General features: G+C 37.1%; 1 protein-coding gene across 1 annotated transcript in view; it reads left to right on the forward strand.

The window, feature by feature from the left end:
* The window catches only part of LRP1B (LDL receptor related protein 1B), a 2,070,111-nt gene that overhangs the window by 1,684,852 nt on the left and 371,154 nt on the right, over positions 1–14,105 (forward strand). Inside the window, exons 42-43 of the mRNA XM_081584839.1 lie at positions 5,846–6,035; positions 13,708–13,912. Of these exons, the coding sequence (XP_081440965.1) occupies positions 5,846–6,035; positions 13,708–13,912 (395 nt within the window). The remainder of the gene's footprint in view (positions 1–5,845; positions 6,036–13,707; positions 13,913–14,105) is intronic.

Consider the following 14,105-nt stretch of genomic DNA (forward strand, 5'->3'; position numbering starts at 1 on the left):
GAAGACTTTACAGTACGTCCTTGGGATAAATATTTTTTCTGTTACTTTGCGATAGATTTATCTGTGACTGTTATTCCAGCCAGATGACTGGCAATGTTTTGTCCACATGGCTCCCTCCCGAGACATTCATCACTGCCTTTCCCATTTAGACTCTTATCCTGTCTTCACAATACAGTACAGGCAAGAGGAGCTCTTGTCTCTTCTTTAATGGTGATGAGATGGAGATGTGTTCTCTATGAAGTCCTTGACCAGCTGCCAAAATGGCACTAAAATTGTTATTTTCTTTATTATGCCTATTCTATAACTTTGACTCTCAACTCTGCATTCTACAACCTTAAGTTAACTCTGTTCAATATTTCAGGAATGGTTGATTGAATAGATAGACATTTTGCTTTAGGTTTCAAGCTACACAATTATCTGCCAATGAATGACACAAAATACTTATTTTACCAATTCAACTGATACAGGAACTCTAGCATTCATACACACACATACATGTATCACATGATACCCACATTGTATTCAGTTCAGTTCAGTTCTGCTGTCAGTCGTGTCCGACATTTGCAACCCCATGGACTGCAGCGCGCCAGGCCTCCCTGTCCGTCACCAACTCCAGGACCATACTCAAATTCCTGTCTATTGAGTTGGTGATACTATCCAACCATCTCACCCTCTTCCTCCCCTTCTCCTCCTTCCTTTGATCTTTCCCAGAATCAGGGTCTTTTCAAGTGAATCAATTCTTTGCATCAGGTGGCCAAAGAATTGGAGTTTCAGCTTCAGCATCAGTCCTTCCAATGAATATTCAGGACTGATTTCCTTTAGGATGGACTGGTTGGATCTCCTTCAGTCCAAGATACTCCTGAGTCTTCTCTAACACCACAGTTCAAAATCATCAATTCTTCTCTGCTCAGTTTTCTCTAGTCCAACTCTCACATCCATACATGACCACTGGAAAAACCATAGCTTCGACTAGACGAACTTTTGCTGGGAAAGTAATATCTCTGCTTTTTAATATTCTGTCTAGTTTGGTCATAAATTTTCTTCCAAGGAGTAAGTGTCTTTTAATTTCATGGCTGTTGTCACCGTCTGCAGTGATTTTGGAGCCCAAGAAAATAAAGTCTGTCACTCTTTCCATTGTTTCCCCATCCGTTTGCAATGAAGTGATGGGGCCAGATGCCATGATCGTAGTTTTCTGAATGTTGAGCTTTAAGCCAACTTTTTCACTCTCCTCCTTCACTTTCATCAAGAAGCTCTTTAGTTCTTCTTCACTTTCTGCCATAATTGTTCATCATCTGCATATCTGAGGTTATTGATATTTCTCCTGGCAATCGTGATTCCAGCTTATGCTTAATCTAGCATAGCATTTCTCATGATGTACTCTGCATATAAGTTAAATAAGCAGAGTGGCCATATACAGCCTTGATGTACTCCTTTCCCTATTTGTAACCAGTCTGTTGTTCCATGTCCAGTTCTAACTGTTGCTCCTTGACCTGCAAATAGATTTCTCAGGAGGTAGGTCAGGTGGTCTGGTATTCCCATCTCTTTCAGAATTTTCCACAATTTGTTATGATCCACACAGTCAAAGGCTTTGACATATTCAATAAAGCAGAAGCAGATGCTTTCCTGGAACTCTCTTGCTTTTTCGATGATCCAACGGTTGTTGGCAATTTGATCTCTGGTTCCTCTGCCTTTTCTAAATCTAGTTTGAACATCTGGAAGTTCACGGTTCATGTACTGTTGAAGCCTGGCTTGGAGAATTTTGAGCATTACTTTGCTAGCATGTGAGATGAGTGTAATTTTGCAGTAGTTTGAGCATTCTTTGGCATTGCCTTTCTTAGGGATTGGAATGAAACCTGAATTTTTCCAGTCCTGTGGCAACTGCCAGTTCTCCAAATTTGCTGGCATGTTGAGTGCAGCACTTTCACAGCATCATCTTTTAAGATTTGAAATAGCTCAACTGGAATTCCATCACCTCCACTAGCTTTGTTCATAGTGATGCTTCTTAAGGCCCACTTGACTCGCATTCCAGGATGTGTGACTCTAGGTGAGTTATCACACCATCGTAATTATTTGGGTTGTGAAGATCTTTTTTTGTGTAGTTCTTCTGTGTATTCTTGCCACCCCTCTGAATATCTTCTGCTTCTGTTAGGTCCATACCATTTCTGTCCTTTACTGTGCCCATCTTTGCATGAAAGATTCCCTTGGTATCTAATTTTCTTGAAGAGATCTGTAGTCTTTCCCATTCTGTTGTTTTCCCCTATTTCTTTACACTGATCACTAAGGTAGGCTTTCTTATCTCTCTTTGCTATTCTTTGGAACTCTGCTTTCAAAAGTGTATATCTTTCCTTTTCTCCTTTGCCTTTCAATCCTCTTCATTTCACAGCTATTTGTAAGGCCTCCTTAGAGAACCATTTTGCCTTTTTGCTTTCCTTTTTTTGGGGATAGTCTTGATCACTGCCTTCATACAATGTCACAAACCTCCTTCCTTAGTTCTCTAGGCACTATGTCCATCAGATCTAATCCCTTGAATCTATTTGTGACTTCCACTGTATAATTGTAAGGGATTTCATTTAGATCATACTTAACTGGTCTAGTGGTTTTCCCAATAGACATTAATGTCTTTTATGTTATCTCAAGTAAAATATTTTCATGATTTTCAATTTAATATTCTCATGGATTATATATATATATATATGTATAAAAATATACATACACACACACACATGCACACACACATGCACACACACAAATTGGGCTTTACAATTGAGTGGTAAAGAATTAGCCTGCAATGTAGGAGACTTGCAGAAGATGTGGATTTGATCCCTGGGTTGAGAAGATCCCCTGAGGAAGGAAATGGTGACCTACTCCAGTATTCTTGCCTAGAAATCCCCATGAACAGAAAAATCTGGCAGGCTACAGTCCATGGGGTTGCAAAGAGGCAGACATGACTGAGCAACAAACAATACATTTTCAGATGTTTTCCCTTATAGGTTGTTATAAAATATCGAATATAGTTCCCTGTGCTATACAGTAGGTCTTTGTAGGTTTTCTAATTTATATGTAGTGGTGTGTGGTTTATGTCTTTATATGACTACTTACTAATGACAAATATAATTTTTGTAGGGAGTTAAATATCTTTCCAAGTAATAAATATTTTAAAGTGTGGCACCAGATATGATTAAGTGTACTGTCAGGTTGTCATATATTGCAAACAATAAAACAAAAGATATTGTACCTGAACAGTGAGATATATGACACACTCTAGTAACCCTGGAACTATGTCAGCCACAGAAAAGAACATCTGCTTCATCTCAATGGTAATGCCAAGTGGTTTCCTCCTAATTTGGCGAGAAAAAGTGACCATGAAGAAGATCTGTCAAAGTCAGTAGAAGGGGAAAATAGAGAATGAGGATGGATTAATGATTCTGATTTGCTTGGATTTTTTTTTTCAGAGCTATGCCATTTCTCATTCTGTTTGCAGGTGATGAAAGAGTGGAATGTTGCTTGTAATACTAAGAGAGTTAGCTTCATTTCTGAAGTGATATGAAAGTACTAAAAATACAGTGGAATAGATGATTTATTAATTAATAATCAAAATACTGTTAAACATTATCAACCTCCCACCTACTCACCTCAAATAGGAATACATATCATTCATATAAGCAAAGCTTAACAGATTTTATTATGATTGTGTTTTACAATTTTTCTTCTATCATCTCTGACCTAGGTTTTCATACTAATCATCCACATTATTTTCTTATGAGTGGTTTTGTTGCCTGTGTGATAGGTTATTCATGGTAAATTACTGCTGATACAATTCACCCAGAGTCAGACAAGTTGAAACTAATGAATCATTTGTTTGTTTCTAGCTTGAGGTACACTGAGGATAAGCGATAGCTGCTATAAATCCATCTCTAAATAGTGCTGCTGACAGATACAGGCTTATGGAAGCACACGCACCTGTGATAAAAATCTTGCTTCAATACTTTCAGTTCTGTGAACATAGGTTTCTGTTTTCTTCTTAGGGGAAGAATAACAAAGCTAACATCACAGAGTAGATTTACACATAAAGGGACATATGCAAAACAATTACACAATTCCTAACTGGAAGACAGTGCCCCATAAGTGGCAGATATTAATTCTATTATTAGTGGATTTTCTGTTTCATGTAGGAAAAGAATCAAAGAACAGAATTTTAATGGCATTATGAAATCTAGTTTGAAAGGCTTAAATATTGTTTTTCTCTCCCTCTAAATCCTTTTGACCATCAAAGTAAACATTTACCCATCTCAAATCTAAAAACAGCCCTTTTCATCCATCTATCAGAGAAAGCAATGGCAACCCACTCCAGTACCCTTGCCTGGAAAATCCCATGGACGGAGGAGCCTGGTAGGCTGCAGTCCATGGGGTCGCTAAGAGTCAGACACAACTGAGCAACTTCATTTTCACTTTTCACTTTCATGCATTGGAGAAAGAAATGCAACCCACTCCAGTGTTCTTGCCTGGAGAATCCCAGGGACTGGAGAGCCTGGTGGGCTGCCATCTATGGGGTCTCACAGAGTCGGACATGACTGAAGCGACTTAGCAGCAGCAGCAGTAGCATCCATCTATTTTCAGAAAAGCCCAATAATTCTTTTCAGACTCCTTAAGAGAAAAGCTATAAAAAGACTCTGCCTGTTATAATGTTAATTTCTTAGCATGACTACCAAAGTTAAATGTATATATATTCTCTCTTAAATATGCTAAGAATACTAACTCTGAGAAAAACAATAACAAAAAACTTAATAATTTGGTTATACTTAAAGGTATATTCAAACACTTCTATGAAAAGTAAAACAACCAGCCGACATTATCCTGTGATTAGGAAAACAATTTCAGAAAATAATTACTCTTGTTTCTCATATTGTCACATTTAAGTATTAGACTATGTGTACTATCATTTATCTTTTTCTGCCTATATGAAAGCATGCTTTAGCTGGCAATTAATTTTATTTTCTTTGGTTTTTACATCACATTAGTTGAATAGGATAAAAAAAAATATTGCATTAACTTACTGAAACATTCTCTACCACTGCTTGATAATTACAAGTATAGAGTTGGATTTTGTTTTTTTGATAGTTCATTGTAGTTTTTGATGTTGTTTTTCCTTGATGTCTCCAGATATAGTATCAAGAGAAAACTCATTATTATTGCACTTAAATAATATCTCTGACATATGATTTTCAAAAGCATCATTGAATTGTTGCAAAAAATTGATTATTAAAACATGAAAATAAGAGAGCCATCAGTTTCCTAAATGAAAGACAGTTACTTAATTAAAGGTTTTTTTTGGATGAAACTATTCAATCTTTAACATCATGTTTTTGTATAAACTTCTTCATGAGCAGTTCATAACTTAGATTTACTGTGTGTAATCAGCTGTCATGGTAGGCATCATGATTATTATATTTTTATTTTGGAGCATTTGTGAAGAAATGACTGATAAGATAACACAGATATAGTTTATATTTTGCTTCCCAGGTGGTGCGAGTGGTGAAGAACCTGCCTGCCATTGCAGGGGACATAAGAGATGTAGGTTCAGTCCCTGGATCAGGAAGATCCCCTGGAGGAGAGCACAGAAACCCACTCCAGTATTCTTGCCTGGAGAATCTCATAGACAGAGGAGCCTGGTGGGCTCTAGTCCATGGGTTCGCAAAGAGTCAGACATGCCTGAAGCCACTTAGCACACACACACAACAAACACACACACATACACAGTGTATATTGTAAATGCTTTTTTCTGTTCAGAAGCCAAAATTTTTGCAGATAAAAGTGTAAATTTATTCTTTTTCTTTTCCCCTGTCAGATGTAGGTTCTGTTGAGGGCCTTGCCTATCACAGAGCCTGGGACACCCTGTACTGGACCAGCTCGACTACCTCATCCATCACCAGGCACACAGTGGACCAGACTCGGCCAGGAGCATTTGACAGGGAAGCGGTCATTGCCATGTCAGAAGATGACCATCCTCATGTGCTAGCCCTAGATGAATGCCAAAAGTAAGAAATTTCTATTTCTTCAATATAAATCAAAACCTTATAATTAGCTTTAAAAATAAATGTTTCCTCTGAAGTTCTCTTTTCACAATTCATAAAATTATTTTTTACGTGAGCATTGGAAATGTGAATGATTGAAACCTGGACTCTTTAAATGCCAGGCATCTCTTCCATGAGAGGTTCAGTAAAAGCAAAATTAAAGGATGAAAGGGAAAATAGAGACAATACTGTGATGGAATGCTGCTGCTGCTGCTGCTAAGTCGCTTCAGTCATGTCTGACTCTGTGCGACCCCACAGACGGCAGCCCACCAGGCTCCCCTGTTCCTGGGATTCTCCAGGCAAGAACAGTGGAGTGGGTTGCCATTGCCTTCACCAATGCATGAAAGTGAAAAGTGAAAGGGAAGTCACTCAGTCATGTCCGACTCTTAGCGACCCCATGGACTGCAGCCTACCAGGCTCCTCTGTCCATGGGATTTTCCAGGCAAGAGTACTGGAGTGGGTTGCCACTGTCTTCTCCATGTGATGGAATAAGTATATGAAAAAGACATTAATGCATCACTGATTGAAATGATAAATTTGAAAAAGAAAAAACTATTAAAAAGCATTAAAACCTAAAAGATGTTTCTATAATTCAATTAAGTAATTTTAACAACTGGAGATCACTCCAATTGAAATCAGAGGAAATAAAAATAGACCTTTGTGTGCAGCTTTATTTTCAACATTAGGTATCTGACAATAGTCAAGTGGTCCACATTGGTATGATACATTGTGCAAGCATTTATAATACTTATGAAGAATTCATAGCAGGAAAAATTGCTCAGGCTATAGTATAAAATATATAAAAAATAAAACAAATTAGAAAAAAAGTTATGTTTTTGATGATGCTATTAAGAAAGAATTATATGAACACTGAAGAACAAAGGTTAGGTTAAGTAGAAGACAAATATGTCTATAGAGTTGCACTCTTTTACAATATGAAAGGAATATTTGCTAACTACTAGAAAATCTTTTTATTCTTAAATTAAACAAGGGCACAGATATCAATCTGGTTTCACTGAGCAGAAATATAAAACTTGTTTCAGGTGTGTTGAATAAAAATGGAAGAATAAAAAACAATGACTGATAAACACTGGCCCTGATCACCAAAGAGATGAAAAGACTATATGAATTACTATCTTATATAACTAGAGATGAGAATTGACTTACTTAATTAAGCATACTTAACTTGAAAATTAAAACTCTAAAGGTTGAGAGATGCAGTTGAAGACAAGGTTGCCTGCTTACACAGGTTTGGTTACTTAGCTGAGATGGACACAGGCCTTCAGATGTGTAGGCAGAGCTGCTTCTGCTCATACCACTGCCATATCACTATACAGTTGGTGGTTGAGTCAGCTACATTAATCCTAAGAGTCCACCAGAAGAATCTTAGGACAATAATAAATACCCTAAAGTTTATCAAAGGAATCTATAAGACAATTTTCAAACAAACATGAGGGAGATCACTGATGATATTATATATGATTAACTTTAAGTGATAAATGCCTTACCCTATAATTACTTCTCACATAGACTAAAATTATACTTTCCTCTTGCATTAGATAAAGTGAAAATTATAATTAAACACACCAAAATGTTTTAATTGGAAAATTATATGTAATTAATGTTTAAAGTATAAAAATATTTTATCATTAAGCATATTAATGACATCTATGAATCATTTTTATATGTCTGTTGATTAACAGAAATCTTAAAATCAAATCAATTTCTAGATGAAGGACTACGTGAGTTCAAAACTTGACTCAATAACTATAGTACTCAAGCTCTCTGGCCTCTTTTTTCTCATCTTTGAAATGAAAGGTGAAATTAAAGCAGTAATAATTCCTTGAAAATCCTATAATTCTAAGGCTCACAATCTAGAAAATTATTGAAAATAAATTGTGTGTTTAATAGCTCATATTATTTGCATAACTTTTAAACTAATTATTTTTTTTTATTTTAAAAGTCACAGTATACGGTTAAAACTATTCCATGATTTAAGAAACTGGAATGTCATTTTTTTTTTTTTTACAAATTTACTGATTCATAGCACAAACTATTTTGACATTTAAGAGTCAGACACAACTGAGCAAATGAACAACAACAGCAACAATACTTAGAACACTTTAATGTTCCATAGAATAGGTTAAAATGCTTTGAAGTATTTTAATAAAGAGCATAGATGACCTAGTTTTCCGTAATTTATGGCAGTTATTTTTTAAATTAGAAGTTCAGTTCAGTTCAGTCACTCAGTTGTGTCCAACTATTTGTGACCCCATGGACTGCAGCATGTCAGCCTTCCCTATCCATCACCAACTTCGAGAGTTTACTAAAACGCATGCCCATTGAGTCGGTGATGCCATCCAACCATTTTATTCTCTGCCGTCCACTTCTCCTTCTGCCTTCAATCTTTCCAAGCATCATGGTCTTTTATAATGACTCAGTTCTTCACATCAGATGACCAAAGTATTGGAGTTTCAGCTTCAGCATCAGTCCTTCCAATGAATATTCAGGACTGATTTCCTTTAGGATGGAATTGTTGGATCTCCTTGCAGTCCAAGGGACTCTCAAGAGTTTTCTCCAACACCACAGTTCAAAAGCATCAATTCTTTGGCGCTCAGCTTTCTTTATAGTCCAACTCTCACATTCATACATGACTACTGGAAAAACCATAGCCTTGACTAGATGGACCTTTGTTGGCAAAGTAATGTCTCTGCTTTTTAACATGCTGTCTTGGTTGATCATAACTTTTCTTCCAAGGAGTAAGGGCCTTTTAATTTCATGGCTGCAATCAACATCTACAGTGATTTTGGAGCCCCCCAAAATAAAGTCTGTCACTGTTTCCACTTTTTCCGCATTGATTTGCCATGAAATGATGGGACCAGATGCCATGATTTTAATTTTCTGAACTAAGGAATCAGTGAACTAAAATGGACTGGAATGGTGAATTTAACTCAGATGATCATTGTATCTACTACTGTGGGCAAGAATCCCTTAGAAGAAATGGAGTAGCCATCATAGTCAACAAAAATGTCCGAAATGCAGTACTTGGATGCAATCTCAAAAACAACAGAATAATCTCTGTTTGTTTCCAAGGCAAACCATTCAATATCACAGTAATCCAAGTCTATGACCTGACCGCTAATGCTGAAGAAGCTGAAGTTGAATAGTTCTATGAAGACCGACAAGACCTTCTAAAACTAACACCCCAAAAGATGTCCTTTTCATTATAGAGGACTGGAATTCAAAAGTAGAAAGTCAAGTATTACCTGGAGTAACAGACAAATTCGGCCTTCGGGTAAAGAATGAAGCAGGGCAAAGTCTAATAGACTTTTTCCACTGGTCATAGCAAACACCCTCTTCCAACAACACAAGAGAAGACTCTACACATGACCATCACCAGATGGTCAACAGCAAAATCAGATTGATTATATTCTTTGCAGCCAAAGATACAGAAGCTCTATATAGTCAGCAAAAACAATACCAGGTGCTGACTGTGGCTCAGATCAGGAACTCCTTATTGCCAAATTCAAACTTAAATTGAATAAAGTAGAGAAAAGTACTAGACCATTCAGGCATGACCTAAATGAAATCCCTTACCATTATAGAGTGAAAGTGACAAATAGATTCAAGGGATTAGATCTGATAGACAGAGTGCCTGAAGAACTATGGATGGAGGTCCCTGACATTGTACAGGAGGCAGGGATCAAGACCATCCCCAAGAAGAAGAAATGCAAAAAGGCAAAATGGTTGTTTGAGGAGGCCTTACAAATAGCTGTGAAAAGAAGAGAAGTGAAAGGCAAAGGAGAGAGGCAAAATATACCCATTTGAATGCAGAGTTCCAAAAAATAGCAAGGAGAGATAAGAAAGCCTTCCTCAGGGATCAATGCAAGAAATAGAGGAAAAAAATAGAATGGGAAAGACTAGAAATCTCTTCAAGAAAATTAGAGATACCAAGGGAACATTTCATGCAAAGATGGGCACAGTAAGAGAGAGCAATGATATGGACCTAACAGAAGCAGAAGATATTCAGAAGAGGGGGCAAGAATACACAGAAGAAGTATAAAAAAAAAAAAAAAAATCTTCACAACCCAGATAACTACAGTAGTGTGATCATTCACCTAGAGCCAGACATCCTGGAATGCGAAGTCAAGTGGGCCTTAAGAAGCATCACTGTGAACAAAGCTGGTGGAGGTGATGGAATTCCAGTTGAGCTATTTCAAATCCTAAAAGATGATGCTGCGAAAGTGCTGCACTCAACATGCCAGCAAATTTGGAGAACTTGGCAGTGGCCACAGGACTGGAAAAAGTCAGGTTTCATTCCAGTCCTTAAGAAAGGCAATGCCAAAGAATGCTCAAACTACTGCACAGTTGCACTCATCTCACATGCTAGCAAAGTAATGCTCAAAATTCTCCAAGCCAGGCTTCAACAGTATGTGAACCATGAACTTCCAGATGTTCAAACTGGATTTATAAAAGGCAGAGGAACCAGAGATCAAATTGCCAACAACCGTTGGATCATCGAAAAAGCAAGAAAATTCCAGGAAAGCATCTGATTCTGCTTTATTGACTATGCCAAAGCCTTTGACTGTGTGGATCATAAAAAACTGTGGAAAATTCTGAAAGAGATTGGAATACCAGACCACCTGACCTGCCTCCTGAGAAATCTGTATGCAGGTCAGGAAGCAATAGTTAGAATTGGACATGGAACAGACTGGTTCCAAATAGGGAAAGGAATATGTCAAGCCTATATATTGTCACCCTGCTTTTTTAAGTTATATGCAGAGTACATTATGAGAAATGCTAGGCTGGATGAAGCACAAGCTGGAATCAAGATTGCTGGGAGAATTATCAATAACCTCAGTTATGCAGATGACACCACCCTTATGGCAAAAAGAAAGAATAACTAAAAACCTCTTGATGAAAGTGAAAGAGGAGAGTGAAAAAGTTGGCTTAAAATTCAACATTCAGAAAACTAAGAAAGAAGAAAAGTTTTTCTTTTTGTAAAGTTGTGTATTATTCAATATTAAGTTTTGGCATAATACTCAAAACTTCATATTGAATAATTAGTCTGGCTATTACCTTTTCTTTACATGACTATACATAGGGAAGATATATGCTCTCTTGTTATAAATATGAAATATTTTCAAATAGCTTTTCTTTGTAAATATTTATTAAACATACTTTCTAAAAATTTAAAATGGCCTGCCTATAAGTCTCTCTGTTTCCCATCTTCCTTTCTCCCTCCCTCCTTTTCTTCCTGGCTTCTCTCCCACCCTCCCTTCCTTCCTTCTTTCCTCTCTCTTTCCTTTTTCTTCTTTATGCCTTCCGTTCTTGCCTTCCTTCCTTCAGTTCAAAAAGTGATCTTCAAATAAACTCTTAGAGATCGTTTTAAAGGGGGAGAAAGAAGGATTGGTTAAATAAAAATAGGCCTTGGAGACTAGAACCCTACATCCTCTCTGCTCTTCCAGTAACCTTTAAGTGCTACCAGAATCCTTGACCTTCCTCAGAGAATAGTTTGACAAACACTGATTTAAAATATTCTGTTAAGACTGTAAGTAACAGATCTTACATTTAAGGATTTGAGAGTAACCCCTGTAACTCTAGTAACAGCATTATAATTTACAGAAAAATCACACTGACAGAGGAGGGGGAAAAAAAGACATTAAAGAAATACAGGAGTTTAGTAATTGTATCTTTCTAAAACATATACAGAGAGGAATGCAGAATTTAAAAAAAAAAAAAAAAACCTAGGGCTACCCTGGTGGCTCAGTGGTAAAGAATCTACCTGCCAGTGCAGGAAACACAGGTTTGATCCCTGGTCTGGTATTTCTGTAAAGCAACCAAGCCTGTGCCACAACTACTGAGCCTGTGCTCTAGAGCCTGAGCCGCAACTATTGAGCCCATGTGCTGAACTCCTTAGGCCCAGGTGGTCTAAAGTCAGTGTCCATGACCAGACAAGCCACCAAAGTAAGAAGCCCGTGCAATACAACTAGAGAGTAGCCTCCACTCACCACAACTAGAGAAAAAGGCTGTGTAGCAACGAAGACCCAGCCCAGCCAATAAATATTTTTTTAAAAAAGAAAATCTAGAAGAGAGAGAGATTTTTATTTTTACCAGCTGAAGAAGAGAAATATTGTTAGGTTAAGAATGATATCCAAAATTATAACACAGGATTTCCTGAAACATGATAATAATAAATCAGAGTATATTTGCAGTTCATAGGAAATTTAAGATAACTATTTTTCTTTGATTCAAATAAATCTTTACTGTGTATCAAACTGATTCAATGTAATTAAATTGCTTTGAGAGAGAATTATTTTTCAGAAATAGTTTCCAGGTTATTTAAGAAACTGGAAAAAATATGTAAATATAATATACATATCTCTCCTTATTTCTAGACTTCCTCAAGGGTCAGAGACTATGAGACAATTTTGCTTTATTTTAAATAGTTTGACATTGCCATGTTTCTTCTAATATTGTTACTATTGATAAAAAATTTAACCTTCAGAATGGGAGAAAATAATAGCAAATGAAGCAACAGACAAACAATTAATCTCAAAAATATACAAGCAACTTCTGCAGCTGAATTCCCGAAAAATAAATGACCCAATCAAAAAATGGGCCAAAGAACTAAACAGACATTTCTCCAAAGAAGACATACAGATGGCTAACAAACACATGAAAAGATGCTCAACATCACTCATTATTAGAGAAATGCAAATCAAAACCACAATGAGGTATCATTTCACACCAGTCAGAATGGCTGCTATCCAAAAGTCTACAAGCAATAAATGCTGGAGAGGGTGTGGAGAAAAGGGAACCCTCTTACACTGTTGGTGGGAATGCAAACTAGTACAGCCACTATGGAGAACAGTGTGGAGATTCCTTAAAAAACTGGGAATAGAACTGCCATATGACCCAGCAATCCCACTGCTGGGCATATACACCGAGGAAACCAGAATTGAAAGAGACGCGTGTACCCCAATGTTCATCGCAGCACTGTTTACAATAGCCAGGACATGGAAGCAACCTAGATGTCCATCAGCAGATGAATGGATAAGGAAGCTGTGGTACATATACACAATGGAATATTACTCAGCCATTAAAAAAAATACATTTGAACCGGTTCTACTGAGATGGATGAAACTGGAGCCCATTATACAGAGTGAAGTAAGCCAGAAAGAAAAACAACAATACAGTATACTAATGCATATATATGGAATCTGAAAGATGGTAACGATAACCCTATATGCGGGACAGAATGAGAGACACAGATGCATGGAACAATTTTATGGACTCTGAGGGAGAAGGTGAGGGTGGGACGTTCTGGGAGAATGGCATTGAGACATGTGTATTGTCATATGTGAAACAGAGCACCATTCCATGTTCGATGCATGTGACAAGGGCTCGGGGCCGGGGCAGTGGGATGATCCAGAGGGATGGGAGGGGGAGGGAGGTGGGTGGGGGGTTCGGGAAGGGGAACACATGTAAACCCATGGCTGATTCTTGTCAATGTATGGCAAAAACTATTACAATATTGTAAAGTAATCAGCCCCCAAGTAAAATAAATACATTTATAAAAAAAAAAAAAAAAAAAAAAAATTTAACCTATTATCACAATTTTCATTTTAATTAGTTTAATGTTTTGGACCAACTGGAATGAACAGCATCCAAGTATCATGAGATCAACTCTTACTGGGAAAAATGCTCAAGTGGTGGTCAGTACAGACATACTCACTCCAAATGGACTCACCATTGATCACCGTGCAGAGAAGCTGTATTTCTCAGATGGCAGCCTAGGAAAAATTGAAAGATGTGAATATGATGGATCCCAGAGACATGTAAGTTAACTGAGAATTTCCTAATTATAGATTTGAAAAATTATACATTTGAAATATATGTGCTTTATACTTGCTAAAGTATGCATGTTAAGAGGTTTTGAAATGGCTAATTATTTGAACCAACCAAGCTGGATAATCTATTCAGTGAAAAGCGAAACTGCTGATAATATTTTGAAGACTTTAAGTGTATTCA

The sequence above is a fragment of the Giraffa tippelskirchi genome, chromosome 3 (genome assembly GCF_054371585.1).
Source record: "Giraffa tippelskirchi isolate mGirTip1 chromosome 3, T2T-mGirTip1v1.2.pri, whole genome shotgun sequence".
Taxonomy (NCBI): Eukaryota; Metazoa; Chordata; class Mammalia; order Artiodactyla; family Giraffidae; genus Giraffa; species Giraffa tippelskirchi.